We start from the raw sequence: 17,827 nt of genomic DNA on the forward strand, positions 1-17,827 counted from the left end.
CATCTAAAACCACTTATGTTGATCCTGGATTCAGGATCATGACAGAAATTATTGTGTTTTAAATGCAAAGCCAAGCCTCAAATTTCAAGTTAGGCACATTCAAACTGTTCAAAAAACCCCTGTTGAATGTATGTTTAGTTTTGCTCACCAGCCCATTTTTTTACTCTTTAGATTTGAATACAGCCGCTTCAAGTTCAGCCCCTCCATTATCATGTGTGTATCCCATGCACCTGTCATTTCCAAGTGTGTTCAGTCAAATTGGTCTGAAGAGAGATCATTCTCCATGTGGAATTATTCCCAGACATAATTTATTTCCTTCTATAATAAACCAGTAATAAACCACAATAACACTTTCTGAATTGCAATTTAAAGCCAAGATAACTGCAGGAAAAGGTCCCATGGCAACCTTTTACGCAATTACTTTCCAACTTGAGTGATTGTTTTCTATCTTAATTAGCAAATGATTGCGGATTTTCTATCTTAATTAGCAAATAATTGCGGATTAAAATCTTAGGTTTTCTTTGAGGAAAATTTTGAATTTATAGAGGGTGTGAGTGTCTCTTCATTCATTGAAAGGGATGAAATATTCATGTTGAGAAGATCCAAATTCACAAATTTTGGTACATAGATGGCTGTGAAATATACAATGTGTTCAAATTGAGCAGTCCTTGATTTGATCTGTACATGTTGATCACAAGTTTTTGTATTTGGTAAGCCATATTCATGCAAATCTGAGGATTTCAATTACTCCCAAGTTTTGGACAGAGACCTTGGTTTGCTTGTGGTAAGACTGTTTGCTTCAAGACGTCAGGCTGCATCACTAGCATTCCTGCGAAGCCGGCAGCCAAATGCCAGTCAATATGGCAATGAATGATCCATACCCCGGGGTTTTCAGCCTTTATTCGCACTGTTTCAGGATAAGGATGCAGTCAGATTTAGCAGCCAATCCACGAGAGTACTTATTCAAGATATGTCTGCTTTTATGATTATAGGACTTTTCTACACTCACTGACGATATAGCTTCCCCCAGGTACTACGTGTCTAGATGCAAAGCATTCGAATTACAGACAGAAAGTTTGAATTTTCAGAGATGAAGATGCAACTCACACATCGCGACAAAGTGGATTGTTAAGTTGGTATTGAGCAGTTTGTGCATTCGCTTCAGTCAAGGTCCCGTTTCCGGAGGCAACAACACATGTCTTACCGTAAAATAGATATAAAAAAATTAGTTTGAATTTAAAGCAACTTTAAATAATTCCACGTACATCAACACCGTCTAGCAAAGATTTGAGATTGGCAGAGACCAAAAGGTTAACATGTTTTTGAATCTGGCAGCAATGGACTAAGAACTCTTACGGAGATGAATAGGATGGTCAACTGCCTGGTCCAAGTTGTTTACTACAACATCCCAAATACCAGGCTGCGAAATATTCTGTGTTGCGACCTCAGAGAAGTTCAAAGCCCCACTTCCACCACTGAGAAGTTGAGGAAGAAGAGGCTCTGATTCTCGGGCTGAAATTCATTAAAGGGGCAATACATCAATCATAGAACGTTTTCCACCTTCCAATTTCAACTCACGAATCCATGTTGTGTTGTCAACAAAAAATCTTCCCAGTACTTTCTTTGGTCCTTTCTTTGATGGATCAATAATGGTACCAAAGCTTGTGTTAAAGTAGACCTGTGCCCAATTGATGGAGATAAGATGATTCAAGATACACTTGGTCAGTCTTAATTCTTTAATTGAGGTGGTGATAGAGTGGTGATAAGGCTTACTCTTCCTAGTGAATTGGAATTCAAGTTAGGATTGATTCTTGGAGCAAGTTTGGTTTGGTCCAAGTCTATACATGGGCCATCCACGTCATCTTGCCAATCCTGGGTGTTTGGAACTGGTATTCTGGCCCGAATGTTTCCATTTGCTAGAGGGTTGGAAGAAACACGGACCACGGCCAACGCCGTGTTTCCTTCGGCGGTGTCCATGCCGGGAGCAACTGTGAGATGGTCAGAATCATGTGGTGCGTACAAATCTAATACAAAAATGCTCACGCCAAGCCCCTGGAAGGTGATTTGAGAATTCTTTGGTTATTTAAACGCAATCTGCCGGGGAGATAAAAGTGCCTTTACTTACAACAATCGGTGTCCATTGCGGCCCTAAGATAGAAAGAGTCTCCTTCCACGTCTGACCGAGTGTCCAATATCACACTATACCTGATTTTTGTTAAAAAAATCTTTTTCAGCGGTGATTCAACCAGTTAGCTGTTAGAGAGTTCTTCTGTACCTTTCCGCATTGTGCAAAGGAATTCTATGAAAAAGTTCAGAACTTTGGACAGGAGTAGCGTCTGCTTCAATAACTTCCAATGGGTGCCCATCAACAGAAACCTTGAACAAAGCGTGAGAGCCAGCTTGAATCAATCGGAGCCTAGACCTTTGATTTGGAGGTACTTGGATCTCTAGTGGGTTGAAGTTGGTTTGACATGGATCTCCATTGGCGTGCTTCTCGCAGTTGAAAAACCCAATTCCATTCAACAAGGCTTTGAGAAAAATTCATATAATCAAGATACGGAAATAGGTCTATGTTTTAGCTGCTGGTGCTGAGTTTTCCAGTGCTTTTTATCCACATACCACTATTCGGAGATGGAGCTGCTAGAGTTCCATTATAACCCTCAGTTGATAAAAGTTTACGCGCGATGGTGGTGCTTGGACTTTATACAACCAAAAATGGTTGACCATTAGAACCCTTTTTCTCTTTGCTATCAACATAGCACTTTTACTCACTCGTGGTACCAATCGCTATGACAAGAAGATCAAGCAAAGTAAGGAGGAATTGAGCTCCTTAGGGAATCAAATAAGATACAACTTACTTCATGAAGATGATTTGGTCGGTATCGAAATCTCGACCTCGAACAAGAGGGTCTCGTGGACTGTGAATGATTAGTGGGCCAGAAATACCATCAGCCAATAAGGCACCATAGTGCGCCTTCATCATTACCAATCAAATATTTCAATTTTCAGTATTCATCTCTTAAAAGGACACCAGGGTTCCGTGGAAAAATTGTGATATGATCCAAATGTTCAATGTAAGCTCACGTGATACCCTTCCAAAAGCGCACATTTAAAAACCAAAAAATCAGAGGTGTGGCATTAATTTTACATACTTCAACCCAGTGAGAAATGTTGTTGAAAATCTGTTGAAGTTTAGCTCACAAAAAGTCCCAAACTGGCCAGTGACAGAAAATTGATAGGTGAATGTAGTGCCAGGTTGTTGCGGGCACTGGGTTACCCCGGAGACACCGTCCATCTTGAACCCACAAAGAAGTGAAAACCCTCTCATTTAGGATATGCGTTCAAATTTCAAAAGCCATTGGTGCTAGTTCTTTACTCACCCACTGAGTACCATTTTGATAAATACCTGGAAAAAAAATCTAGTCAGTTTCCCCTCCCCCCTCTCATGTACGTTACTGAGTTTTAGTGCTGGCAATCACATACCGTGCCAATGAATACTGAGAGGAACATTGAGCTCATTTTTGACGTTAACAACAATAGTGTCTCCCTGAAAATATGCCATTCAACTCTTCAGTTTAGTATTATTACATAAGTCCAGAATGTACAAAAGTCAGGATGAAATATACCTCATTGGCCTAAAAATTGCATTTGAGACAAATGCTCAAGTCAGGCATAAAATCTGAAAACTCTCTTTTTGTAAAATTGTCCCCAATTCCACTTACTTCAATCAGTGGCCCTGGGAATTGATTGTTTATTACAAAAACTTGCCTAGATTTTTTCCAGATGTAACATTATTTTAGTACTCTTATTTATCAATAAACACCATCCAAGAAATGTTTCTTTATGGAAAATAAATTCACCTAACAAAACCATCAAATTTTGCGGTCTTATTTCTGGATGATGAAGAAAAAAATGTCAAATTCCATCATGGCATTAGATTTTGTTTGAACAACATACGCTACCACCCAATCATACCGCCTAACTTGAGGTACATTAGTCACAACATGGTCTTTTTTGAGGACAAGAGATGGTGTATTAACTTGAACTGATCCATCAACATAAGGGCTTGTTGGGGTGTATGATATTTCTGATGAGTAACTCCACGACTGAGAAGTGGTTTCCATCCGTGACTCCGTCTTTGTATAAGATAATACTCTGGACGCACGTAAGTCCATGCCGCAAGTAATCTTGAAGAACATACATGTTAGAATAGCCCCCAAGAAAAAGGCAATGGTACTTTGATAAACCATGATAAGAATACTTTTTCTTCCTTTGGAGGAGTAATTGACGTTAAGATGTAATTTGATGGGTATGTAAACAAGAAACAAAAAATCAAAAGAAAAAGAGGAACAAGGATGGAAAAGCTTCGATGTTTTGTGGTAAGTGATTGTCTATTTGTCCATAAGAGAGAATGTAAAGTGTAGCGTTGCAGTCGTTAAGAAATTAACAAAATGGCAAGTGTACTTTCGATGAGCCAAGAAAGCCACGTCCAACGAGCACGGTCAGTCAAAATAAAGTTGGTCAGCTGGCGGGGAGCCATATATTTATATGAGCCAGCCCTTTTTTTAGAGAACGAGGAGAGCGAGCCTACATGCGTCGGTCAGCAAGGGAGTAGCGGTCTAACGAGAGGAGCCCATGGACAGCGCACGGTGTTGTCACGCCGTCTTCGCTGAACCCCGACGGAATTTGGGTTGGCAGAGCAATCGGTGCAATGAGATGGTTTTCTGACATCATATGGTACCAATCTATGGTCTCGAGATATTTGAGGTTTCTATGAATAATGAGAACATCGATGGACTCGGGGGCAATATAGTATCCATTCTGCCGACGGCTTCGGACTCACAAAAGCCGGGGGCCATCGAGGCCGGCTGAAAGGCCTCTCTGCAGATGGGCCTCCGCTTCACATCGCCTTAATTAGGTAATAGGCATATTTTGTTCTAGTGCTCAGCGCGAACCTGGGGCGATGGTACCGTGTCTACAGCCTCAGTCTGAATGTAACGCTGGAGCCGGGAGTTAGACTCCGTCGCCATCCGCGGTGTGCGTGTGTCGGCTTCGGCGTTTCGCCTGGGAATGCAACAACCGAAGCCAAGTTCCATCTGGCATGGTGATAACTTTCTAAATTGTCCAGACTCCTGAGATAGCTCCTGCTATTTATGTACACCACAAGAGCGATTTCGGCTCCCTCGGACCGACAACCCAACGACAAAGGGACACACGTCGGGCTACCGTGTGAATGTACGGCAGCACGGCGTCGGGGTGTCCCTCCTGTCAGGCTGCCGTGTGAATGCAGGGCAGCACGTCGTCGGCGTCTGCGACGGTCAGGATGCCGTCCCTCTTGACGACAGGCGACCACCTCGGTCATTAGCGGTCATTCCGCCGCAAGCCTGCCGGTCAGTTGCCTGGCGGCGACCCGGTGGCTCGACCCAACTCGCGCTGCCTGTCAGCCGCCCGGCAGCCGTCCTCGTCCTGGGCTCCCTCGGAGCGACAACCCGACGACATAGGACACACTGTCGGGCTGCCGTGCGAATGCAGGGCAGCACGTCGTCGGCGTCTCGCGAAGGTCAGTCTTTTTTCTGACACATCTGATACTGCAGACTTGAGCTCACAGGGCTGTCAAACCAACCCGGAAGCTGTCTCGCCGAGGCTCACCCGGGTCAGGATGACCGCGTTTTGCCGCCGGCTTGCCGTCGAGGCCTCCCTCAGCGTAGCATTTCCTGCTCATCTCAGAGGTTATTCTTTCATGCAAGAGCTTGAGAAAAAAAAACGGACTTACTTCGCGCACTGCGGAAAACTCTTTGCGCACTGTGGGGGTCGTTGTCTCGACGTCCAGCCCCCAGTGCGCGCTTCTGCCACGGCTCTTCGCGCACTGCATTTTCCGCCAAAAAAACGGCTTGCATTTCTTGAGATATTTTTTGATTAATCAATAGAATGGCTTTTTATGATCCCCCTAAAAAATAATCAAGTCATTTAGGGGTCTCCTTGAGCCTAGAGAAAATTGACATGAAAAAATCATATTTTAACGCGGCAGGGACCTGTAATACCGCTTCCTGTGCCCCAGTAGCCCCAAAAATTTCACAGTATCATGGCACATGTGCAAATTCATGACCTGATAATTTTCAGAATTTTTCCCAGAGATATAAGGGGTGCGCGGCAGGCTTAGTAGGAAATTTACTGCTAACTGTATAGCTTTTTTGTTACACACCCAAACAGTCCCAAAATTTCAGAAATGTTTTCATTGTGGATATTCTCCGCGCCATAAATTTCTTGGCAATAGTGTGTCATGATAACATGAGATGTAGTGCGGCGGGCTTAGTTGGAAAATGACTGCTAACTTATCTCATGTTTTAATGACACAATATTGCTAAGAGCTTTATGGCGCGGAGAATATGCAAAATTGAAACATTCCTGAAGATTTCAGACTGTTTCAGCGTGTAACAAAAAATCTATACATGTAGCCGCCATTTTCCTACTAAGCCCGCCGCGCACCCCTTATATCTCATGTTATCATGACACACTATTGCCAAGAAATTTATGGCGCGGAGAATATCCACAATGAAAACATTTCTGAAATTTTGCGACTGTTTGGGTGTGTAACAAAAAAGCTATACAGTTAGCAGTAAGTTTCCTACTAAGCCTGCTGCGCACCCCTTATATCTCATTTTATAATGACACACTATTGCTAGGAATTTCAGGGAATTAATTTGAAGCATATTTCTCTGTGCTCTCAAAATTTTGTACCTTTGTTGTGTGTAACAAAAAAGTTATACATATACGCAAAATAATAAACACAATACCTATTTGGGCTAAAGGAAAGCTGGTGAAAATTCTGAAAATTATCAGGTCATGAATTTGCACATGTACCATGATACTGTGAAATTTTTGGGGCTACTGGGGCACAGGAAGCGGTATTACAGGTCCCTGCCGCGTTAAAATATGATTTTTTCATGTCAATTTTCTCTAGGCTCAAGGAGACCCCTAAATGACTTGATTATTTTTTAGGGGGATCATAAAAAGTCATTCTATTGATTCATCAAAAAATATCTCAAGAAATGCAAGCCGTTTTTTGGGGGGAATTCACAGTGCGCGAAGAGCCGTGGCGAAAGCGCGCACTGGGGGCGGGACGTCGAGACGACGACCCCCACAGTGCGCCAAGAGTTTCTCGCAGTGCGCGAAGTAAGTCCGAAAAAAAATTGAAGAGTTTTTTTTTTTTTTGACAAAAAATGACTTTGCAAAAATTTGGATCAGCCCATCTTGAGGATGCTAGGCTGTATTCTCAAATTTCCCCTATCAACCAATCACACTGCAGGCATCTTGCTTTCGCTGCGGGCCGCAGTGACATCATGATGCTGCATATCAGAATGCAGCGACATCTGGCCGGCTGATTTGCCTTTGGACAGCCGGCCACCACAGTACATACATAACAACCTCTCAATGACCGGTCCTTGTGCCGGCCATCGAGAGGATTACACACTCTTCTCACTCCTCTTGGTGACCAGCTCATGGACCGGTCATCGGGAGGAGTCCACACTCCTCTTGATGCCAGCACACACCGGCGTCAAGAGGAGTACAGACACCTCTCGATGGCCGGCACAACGACAGGTCACCGAGAGGAGTACACACTCCTCTCAATGGCTGGCCGGAGGCCCGGTCATCGGGAGGAGTACATACACACTTCCCTCAATGGACGGCACAGACCGGGCATTGAGGTGCATGTACTCCTCTCAACGCCAGCCTGTGTTGGCATTGAGAGGAGTATGGATTCCTCCTCCCAATGAACGGTCCTTGTGCTGGTCATCAAGAGGAGTGTGGACTCCTCCCAATGACCAGTTGCTATGCTGGTCATCGAGAGGAGTGTGGACAACTCTCAACGGCCGGCACAAGGACTCCTCCTGATGGCCGGTCCTTGGGCAAGCCATCGAGAGGACTGCGTACTCCTCTTGGTGACCAATTGTTGTGCCGGCCATCGAGAGGTGCGTTGTGTGTACATACCCCGGTGGCCGGCTGATGGACAGCCGGCCAAGTGTTGCTGCAATACTTGTTCCGCGGGGTTCGAATCCCCACTGAATCGACAGATGTCGCTGCGGTCCGCAGCAACATCAAGATGCCCGCAGTGTCACCATTGGCCTTTGGCCGAGTTGGAAGATGCGGTGCCTCTGAGCATGGGCTGCTGATGGAACATGGGTTCAAGCCTTGCTACGAGGATTTTTTTGCGGCGTGCCAAGCGTCTCATGCCTGGACTCTCACGGCCTCTCACGGCAGAGGTGCAAGTACATGATCCCACGCACCCATCACATGGCGGGTAGCTCGACGGCTGATTGCCGATGGGGCTTCCCAAAAACATAATCTCACAAACTGGAGAGTTGCTGAGAGATTTGTTTGAACAAGGGCAGCCTGTTGACAACCCGCCCCTGCTGCCGTCAGATATGTGGCAGCGCTTGTGGTTGGCCCAACACTGTGGCTGCAAAACGCGACACCACAATGGCGGCCAGCAGGAATCGGGGAGGGTCAGGTTGCCGGCAAAAACAATCAGCAAACCAACGTCGGCGCACTCCTGTGGTGTATGTAACGCAACTGCAGACTGACATGCCAGCTAGTGGAAATATTCAACTTGGTAGTGGAAAAATGTATGTATTGTCTTTCCCGAAATTCTTGGACATTCCACTCATCTATTCCTCTCTGGGATCCCATATTTTTTTTCCCCCTGGGTTTTGTCTGCAGAGTGCCGTGCAACATTAATTTATGCATTCCTTTTTTTCATGCCACTTTTTCTATGTGTGTGACTCTCAATGCATAGCTCCAAGCTGCTCCAAGCTTGCCAGAGCCTATCCTCTGAACCTTATTCTTTTTTCCTCCCAAGCACTGTCAACCATATTGCCTCCCCTCCCCAGCCCCCCCATCATATACCCAACCTACCGGAACCGATGGCATCCCTTCAACCCATCCTTTATTAGTCCAACTGGTCACTGTCCGATCTCTCCAGACAAAGCCAACCTCGAATCCATACTCGCTGGTCACTGTCCTCTCTTCTGCTGGTCGGCTGTTTTTTCTGTTATTGGTCTGGTGTTTCCTCTGTTATTGGTCTGCTGTCTTCTCTGTTATCAGTCTTTTTTTGCTCTGTTATCGGTCTCTGTCTCTGTTAAGGGTCTTTCTGTTGTCAGTCTCAGTCTCTGTTATTGTTTGGTCTGTTATTTTTCTCTGTCTCTGTTATTGGTCTCTCAGTTATTGGTCTGCTGTTTAGTGTGTTGTTGGTCTGTGTCTCTTGACCTTGTATTAATACTCGGGCTGATTTCCATCTCTTCATCTTTTTTGTTGGTCTGCTGTCTTTTTCCCTGCTTTCCCTTTTATTCTCGGCTGTGCAGAACCAAGCTTTCCCTTTCATTCTTGGCTGTGCTGAACCAAGCAGCCCACTGCTTCTCCTTTGTCAATTTTTCCTTATGTGCCCTAAAAGTCCCCGGAATCAATACTTGTGCCTGAATGTGAAGTAACAATACACAAGAAGTCATTTACTCTGACCTCAGAGGTCCTGATACTCTATCTGAGTGCCAAAGTCGTGAAACTCAAGCCGGACAGGCTCCGAGTTTGAGAAACAAGGCAGATGGCCGATTCCCATGTCTTTCATGGAGCCGGAAGGCCTCTGAGTACAAGAAATCAAACAAGGCAGATGACCAGATCAAGGTTTGATTAATTCCGACGGTCTCTAAGCAAAAGAGACAACACAAATGATCATTTCAGTCAATTGAAACAGTCTAAGCTCAAGAGACAAGCTCAATTCAATCCGTGTACATAGCAAGTTCAATGTGTATATCATTCAAGCACAAGAATCAGAGAGATAACAAGAGGGGTTTTTGGTGGTTCATGTACGGAAATAGATTGGTTCAGGAGACACAGACAGGGCACATAGTCAGATCAAAACAAAAAATTTGATGAGCTACTCAATGCTAGTTTTTTTGATTGCTGGGGATTGGGCAGTCATAGCCAGTGTGGCGGTAGAGCTCTCAGCACAAGGCGGAATAACAGTATGAGTGGTTTGACAAATCACCCAAGTCGGATCGGTGGCATTGACAAGGGCTTGAGTGCGGCAAAGGTTACTCTTGACTTGAGAGAAACAGACTTCAATCGGATTCAATTCCAGACAGTACAGTGTAAGACTCAAAAGTGTTCCTGAGAACCTTTTGCTGACTGGAGAAGGGGATGATGGAGGTGCAAACTCTGCCCTTCTATACTATCAGATAACAAGACCCACCAATGTAAGCTTGGCAAGTTTTAATGAAATGATAGGATTGGTTGGTTCAAGATGAGCTTGTTGATGACACTGAATAATTTGTTGATATTGTTATTGTAAGGGTTGTTTATGTATGTAGGTTGTTAAGTATATATAAGGTTGTTTATGTAAATTTTGGGGTGACTGTAATTGGTAAGTAGTGAACTGAGGGAAAGACGACTGGGGGGGAAGAGAGCTCCTTATATAGACAAATGTGAGGTAATTTAGCTACAAGGAAGCCCTGTATGAGGGATTTTAGCTGCAGGGAAACTGAATGAGTGACTATGATTGGTCAGAACATGAGGGATTTAATGTGGTACTTCTATGATGTCACCTGCAGCTGTCAGTTGTGAAAATTCACTAATTTAGAATGTATGTACATACTATGCAGTATAAATGAGTATGTGTAGCTGTCCAGCAGGTGGGTTGTGTATGTAAACGTGAGGTTGTAATAGGAGGTGAGGTGTATATGTAGCTTGGAATGTAACTCTTAGTCCTGTAGAGTCCCGTCCTTGCGCCATAGTCCGTGATTTCTAATGAATGTTATGTAAAGAAAAGAAAACAAAGAATTTTTTTATTTTTGATGTAGTGGAACCTTTCCGTCTACCACAACAGGGGGAGATAAACAAGTTTGACACCTGCCTGAAGGCAGAGTCTGGCAACCCTTGGTCGTTGATGAATCTTGGCATTGTCCATGACAAAAATGGACTTGACAGTGGGGTAAGGGTTCATGCGAGGTAACTACGAGAAAAACTAGATATTAATTGACTTCAAATGCTAGTGACAGTGGTTCAAAGCCAAGCTTGCCAATTTCCACTTCAAAAAGTGTTCAAAATCACAGGCTTTAAAGGTGTGTTCTGCCACGCTCAACGCCAAAACTCCGTCCTAGCTGATTGCCGGAATCAAGCTGTAGTGTGATGGATTTGTGTCGAGCTGGTAACAAGAAGCTTGAGTACCTTTTCCGGACCAGGAAAAGCTTTGGAGCAAGTCGCGAGAAAAAATTGCTGACTCATCTCAAAGAAAAAGCAGTCCAGTCAGAACAACTGCAAAAGGTTATTGTAGTTGAGCAACACTGACCAGTAAAGACAAGAAACTCGGCAGGCACATTCTCCATGGTTGCTATCCATCAAAATTTCGCAGATTGAAGGCTCGTATCTTCGGAACACCATGATGAGGGCTAGGCAATAAATTGGGGTAATCAAAAACTGGAGGGGGCCGGTGTGGTATACAAAATGGGAAAAAATCAAAAAAATTTCTCTCATTTGCGTAATTAGTCATAGAATGCCTCATGGTACGACCATATGGACCCCAGAAATGGAACCTACGGCCAAATTACCCCCTAGTCTCCACTGAAAGTGTAACTGTAGCCCCACTGCACTGGAAGTTAGACCCTCCGGACAACCTGTAGCACCCTGTTGACCCCTGTCACGCACCTCAAGCCACCTTTCCCTACTCCATGGTATCTCCACTGCATATATTATTTTGCCTTTGTTTTCTATCTGCATGAAATCATCCAGCACTGCCACTGCAGTCTGTGCCATTGTTCTCCGCATTCTAGAACTTTCACCTCCACTTTTGTTTGGTTTTATTGCAGCACATGCCATTGTTCCCTGCATCATGCATGCACTCCTTGCATAAATTGTACACAGCCCAGGCCAGCTAAAATCCCTCACTGGGGCTGCCCTGGAGCTAAAATCCCTCACATTTGTCTATATAAGGAGCTCTCTCCCCCTCATTTGTAGCTCCTCAGTTTATTACGGACAAGTGATTCACTCACCACCTTGTACAACTTACGACTACACTCATAACAACCTTACATATCAATAACAACTCTTTATACGGTGTCTCGAACAGACGCATCTTGAGCATTCACTCCTATCACCTAATTAAAGCTTGCCAAGCTGAGCTTGGTGGGTCTTGTAGCTGGTAGTATAGAAGGGCAGAGCTTGCAACTCCTTCATCCCCTTCTCCATTCAGCAAAAGGGTTTCACAACCACTTTTGAGTCTTACACCGGTGGGGAGGGAACAGGACCCTGGCAAGCGCAGCCAGAGGGTACTCATGAAAATGTATGAATGCTTCAAGCCACTTTGGCTCACAACCAAACATGATAAATGTATTCTGAAAAGATGGGCACATGTACGCTTAAAGGGAGAATAATGTACTGTTAATTTCTCCTCAAAATGTGGTAAATGTTGGCAAGAAAAGCCAAAAATATCTTTTAAAAATGTATGAATCCCACGATTTTTGAATTGATTTTCATGAGTACCCTCTGGCCGCGCTTGCCAGGTTCCTGAGGAAACGGTTCTGCCGCCGATAGTGGGAAAGGAATCGGAGTCCAAGGGGGTGGGAGAGGTGGGAGATATTGGCTCATGTGGTCACATCGTGCGATCTTCTGGTAGTGTGGGAGACAACTAGGCTGGGATACTTGGCGGGCAGAAACACTTGGACAGGACAAAACCCTGGTGGCTCATGTCAGTTAAATCCATACTTGAGCTCGCGATGCTTCCAAGATTAACAGGAAAGACAATACATATAAAGGCCACGGAAACTGCACGATACCGAACTTAACACAGTCCCTCCAAGGAGGTCGCACGAAGGAGAGCCCTTTGGGCCCCCTTGGAGGGACTTTGATAAGTTCGGCACAATACAGTCCGGCGGCGGTCAGCTCTCCATGTGTTGATCCCGGGTGTCCAATCTTGGTTGCATTGCTAAATAAGGTTGACTAACCTGCACCGGCACGGTACAGTCCGGCAGTGGTCAGCTCTCCACGTGTTGATCCCTGTTGATCCCGGGTGTCCAATCTCGGTGAGGAAAGAGAGAGGATCTGAGAGGATCCCAGGCGTGCAAGAGATAGAATGTATGTGCCAGGCAGTGACAGGGTTAGGGTTCTGACCTGTCACTGACGGAGGCTAACAAGTACTATACACGATGTGTAAGTATGTACATAGATAAACACTAAAGTTTACATGAGTGTACATATGGCCGCATTTGGCAGCACTATATGAAGCGCATAATAACCTATGCAAAGTGTATGCAAAGGTGCAATTATTACACTGCAAAGATTACTACACCTTCATGACGCTGGCATTTGTCTACCAGCGTCATAATCTAACCCTCCAGTCACCAAACAACGAGTAACTTGGGAAACTACAATGAGCTTGGCGGGGGGTGGGGGGGGGACTCCCTCCTTACAGTAATCCGTAATGTGTATAGTCCGTAGAAATTCATAAGATGAAATAGTGAGAGAAAAAGTCCCTATTCCTCCACTCCCTCCACCCGCACAACTCTGCTCCCAGCCAAAATTGCTGTGAGAATAAAGGTTGGTTGGTGGGTAGAAAAGTCCACTAGCCGCCTTCTTCAAGAATATATGTGTCTGGGCTGAATGATTATTGGTGTCTTGGCTCTGCACTGCTACTTTCCGCTAGCCTTCAGCGCTCCTCAACCAGCCTGATCTATAGCGTAATAATCCGCAAGTGAATAAATTTTCGCACTCCGCAAGTAATCTCCGTAAGCAAAAAAGATAAGGTCATGTAAAACTCTTCTAATACTCTAGTACGTCCGTAAGTGTAAGTACAATGATGAGTAGTAAGTAAGATGATGGAAAAGAAAAAGAGAAGAGAAATGGTGAACCTCCACCCCCCAGCTTCCTTCCCTCCACACAATTCACCGTTCCCACCCGACCCCTCAGATCCAACACTTTCCCGCACTAGTCCGTCAGCTCCACCCGCTTTCCCGCACATGATTTTTCCAGACTCTGCTCCTCTCTGACGCTTGACCTCCCAGGCCCTCTGTCCCCGTCAGTCAGTCTCTTGCCACCGCCTCCGCCCCAGTTCCACCCGCTTTGGCTGCCTTGGCTCACCTGCTGAAGCGCCACGGCTACAAGTCCACAAGTGTAGTCCGCCGCAGTCCAGCCCTGTCTTTCTTCTCCGGTCCAACTATCCAATCTGCAATCTGTGCATTCCATAAGATTTCTTAGCGTGCTTTCTGACATCATCCTCAGTCCTTATGTCACCGGAATGCACTCTGCACTCAGCTGCTCTGTGCATTCCTGCCTGGGCTATCTCCAAGTGGACATTCTACCACACCTGCCTATATAAATCACCACATTGCCCACGTAATTCCTTTCCCGCACTTGCCAAACTCCGCATGCATCACTTCCCAGCCTAGTACCTTTCCAAAATCTGTTCTTCCACAACCTCTTACTAGCCTTTGATCCCAGTCTCTACCTGGCCCGTCCGCCCCAATGGCATCCGCTTCCCTTGGTGCCGGTCCACATTATTCAGTCCATCCAAAAATTCCCGCCAAAGTCCTACTCCAACCCTTCCGCTAAGTCCACGCGTCCAGATTGTGTCTCAAACCCAGGTTCCCTTGTCCCCGATGTGGTATGATTTATGGTTACCCATCTAGCCCATTTCAAAATTTTCCATTTTCTCATATGTACACTCACAAATCACCCATTACGGCGGCACCACCGGATTCTACGGCTAAAACTACACATGACACCATGGACAACACACCTTAAAGCATTCACATTTGTTTGCTAAGTTTTTGGGTTAAACAAGCCTGGGTTTGTGGGCAGGTTAGCTGACGAGGTTGCCTTCAAGTGGGCAAACACATTTGTTTGGTCAGATTCATGCTAAAGTGCGCTGAAATGAGTTGCAGACCGCGCTAGCCTGAGGCTAGATTTCAGGTTAAGGCTTGCTAAATTTAGCTGAACTTAGCCTGAAATCAAACCTGAGGCTTGTTGACCCTTGGTTAGCCCGGACCAATGTGATTGCCACTTGGGTTAAGTTGCCCAAAATTGTCAACTTAACCCAACAAATGTGAATGCTCTTACACCCCTCTGGATCAAAAGATACAACCCCTTCAAGATACCATCAGTTAGTTTCATACACACAAAACACTGCACTCAGGTCATGTAATCCATTACATGAACCACACTTAACCAGGACCATGTAATCTGTTACATGGACCACTCTGACAACTTGTCTACCCTTTACATATACATTGCATCATCAGCTGCACTCATTACATCATGCAGTGTCATGCACACTAGGTGCAGGCTTATGCAGTCTTATGCAGGCTTATGCAGTCTTATGCAGTCTTATGCAGGCGCATGCAGACTAGTGTAACATGGGCTGCAGTCTGACAGATGATAGATGACATCATGCAGGTGTCAAGCTAGCAAAAACACCTCATGCAGCTTGCACATGACATCATTTGACATTTCAAGCTAGCTAAATTCCTTTGCATGACATAATTTGACAGCAGGTGACAGACAGGGCAGTACAGATGATCAGATGACCCAATGAAATCATACGTCAATGACATCATAGGCCAAACTCAAACCTCTCACCAGCTAAATTCCCTCATCATTACATCATGTGACCTGTCAATCGGGCTAAATTCCCTCATCTGAGCTGTAGCACCAGCCAAAACCAGGGCATAGCACAGTGGTATTCAACACATTTTTTGGGCCCCTCAAATACTGATTTGTCGAATATTTGAGTATTTGGAGATATTCAACGGAAAAACTTCCAAAATACATTAAAAACACCAAAAAATTACGTTTTTTGTGTTTTGGACTTATTTTGGCCCATTTCTGGGCCATATAATTTTGAGGGGGTCATCCATCAAAAATATCATGGTGCCAAAGGCGCTTATAATATTTCCAGAGGAATATCTCATAATGGCAGATGCACTATTCAGAGTGCCAGACACACTTTTGATAGTGCCAGACGCACTTTTCATAGTTGCGGACACACTTTTGATAGTGGCAGATGCACTTTTCAAAGTGGCGGACGCACTTTTCATAGTGGCAGACGCACTTTTTGCAGTGGCGGACGCACTTTTCATAGTGGCAGACGCACTTTTTGTAGTGGCGGACGCACTTTTCAAAGTGCCAGAGGCAAGGGGTTGGTAGAGGACCTGTGCAAACTCATCTGGGGCCTTTGGGCCCCAGAGAGGCTTCCATTGGCCCTCTATGCGCGCCTTTGAGGCATTATTTGAATTTTTTCCAATATTCAAGCTTAAATTTGCCCAGGCATTATTCGACTTGAATAATTTAGATATGAATACTCGAATCAATTTGATTTGATGTGCTATGCCCTGGCCAAAACCCCTCATTTGACAGCTCAGGGCAGCTAAAATCCCTCATTCCTTGGTTGCCCTGGAGCTAAAATCCCTCACTCTTTTCTATTTAAGGAGGCTCTCCTCCCCCCCCCATTGTAATTTCTCTCAGCAAACTACTTGCACTCAACTTACCCCATAACAGTACAACACTTGCTCACTCTACAGTATTAGCCCCCACTATATTGTGGTTTTACCATTATTACATAACAATTACATACAAATCACAACTCTATTACATCACTCACTCATTGTTAGCTCCTCTGTCAGGGTGTTCCACAACCACCTTTGCGGCAACACACGGACCATATCAACTTACAACTCACTCAGCACCAGTTAAATCACCCATATTTCCTAAGCCACCTGTTAGATGTATGCTATCTTTTGATACACCTCCACTATCACTACATAAACCTTCCAATCATAGATTGGGGGCTTGTTTTAGTGTCTAGTGACCCAGGAAAGTCAGAGGTTCCCTCATACATCCCTTTCCGCACTCAGCAAAAGGTTCTAGGGGAACACTTTTGAGCTTTACACCGGTCCCGCAGCTTGCCCTTTTGCCAACTTTGCATGTGCTTTTGTAGCTGTACAACCAAGGTTTTCCATTGGCCTACAGATGAGATGCATAAGCACGCATGTCTATTGTCTTTTTTGGATATGTAGACTGAGCATTTGCTCAGCCGCCCCACTGCATATATTTCCGCATGTGCTGCGGTGAGCAGACATTCTACACCGCTCGCCTATATAAATCACCACAACGGTCTACGGTTCAAGATCCAGATGAAGACTCAAGATTCAAGTAACCAGTTATCAAGATCTAGCCCTCAAGATTATCCATCTCAAATCTCAAGCTCAAGATTCAAGATTTTAGGATTGATATTGATTATTGTTGTTGATTTTTCTCTCTGTTCTTTTTGATGCGTCTTCAGTTCAGGTACAACTCCTCTTTCCATTGCACCCATTCTCTTATGTTACTCTCCTCATTTTTCTATGTATGTGGTTGATCTTTGTGTGTGTTTTGCTTTGTTTAATGTGTTGTGCAGAGCTTGTTTGTAGTTAGGGATGTGATGAAAATATCTGTGAAATGTTCACTTCCTGGAGTCTGAGTTCAAACTTCAAACTCAGATGATGGGGGAGCCATGTGTCAGCCTACGTGATGCCAAGGATATTATCCTTCTAGCTACACGTGGTGCAAAGCAAAAGATTAGAGTTATAAAACTCTAAGACAAGGTTATAAGGGTTAATTCCAACGTAATTGTTGGGAATTATGGCGTAAGAATAAGGCAATTTGGGCCAATTTGGGCCAATTTGACGTAATAAAATGAATATAATTAATTTTAAAGAGGGTCCTGATAAATCAGGGGTGTTTAATCCCTCTAGAATGAAGAACTGGGGCCTGTAAACAGGGTTGTTTCAAATCCCAGAAAGAAATAGCG

The 17,827-nt window shown here is 44.7% G+C and overlaps 2 protein-coding genes across 2 annotated transcripts; both read right to left on the reverse strand.

Annotated features, from left to right (window-relative positions):
* Positions 1 to 740: 740 nt before the first annotated feature.
* PtA15_12A23 (uncharacterized protein) lies at positions 741 to 3,328 on the reverse strand (the record flags this gene model as incomplete). Its single annotated transcript, XM_053161828.1, has 14 exons — positions 741 to 907; positions 1,010 to 1,041; positions 1,108 to 1,199; positions 1,266 to 1,276; positions 1,357 to 1,512; positions 1,579 to 1,678; positions 1,774 to 2,024; positions 2,126 to 2,205; positions 2,276 to 2,528; positions 2,620 to 2,699; positions 2,773 to 2,787; positions 2,859 to 2,974; positions 3,085 to 3,092; positions 3,202 to 3,328. 14 exons carry the CDS (start codon positions 3,326 to 3,328, stop codon positions 741 to 743), a joined length of 1,488 nt encoding a protein of 495 aa, XP_053025593.1.
* A 6,229-nt stretch (positions 3,329 to 9,557) lies between these two features.
* On the reverse strand, positions 9,558 to 11,375 carry PtA15_12A24 (uncharacterized protein; the record flags this gene model as incomplete). The annotated part of the gene is made up of 2 exons (XM_053161839.1): positions 9,558 to 9,697; positions 11,339 to 11,375. 2 exons carry the CDS (start codon positions 11,373 to 11,375, stop codon positions 9,558 to 9,560), a joined length of 177 nt encoding a protein of 58 aa, XP_053025594.1.
* Between the last annotated feature and the right edge of the window lie 6,452 nt (positions 11,376 to 17,827).

Source organism: Puccinia triticina, chromosome 12A, assembly GCF_026914185.1.
Source record: "Puccinia triticina chromosome 12A, complete sequence".
Lineage (NCBI taxonomy): Eukaryota > Fungi > Basidiomycota > Pucciniomycetes > Pucciniales > Pucciniaceae > Puccinia > Puccinia triticina.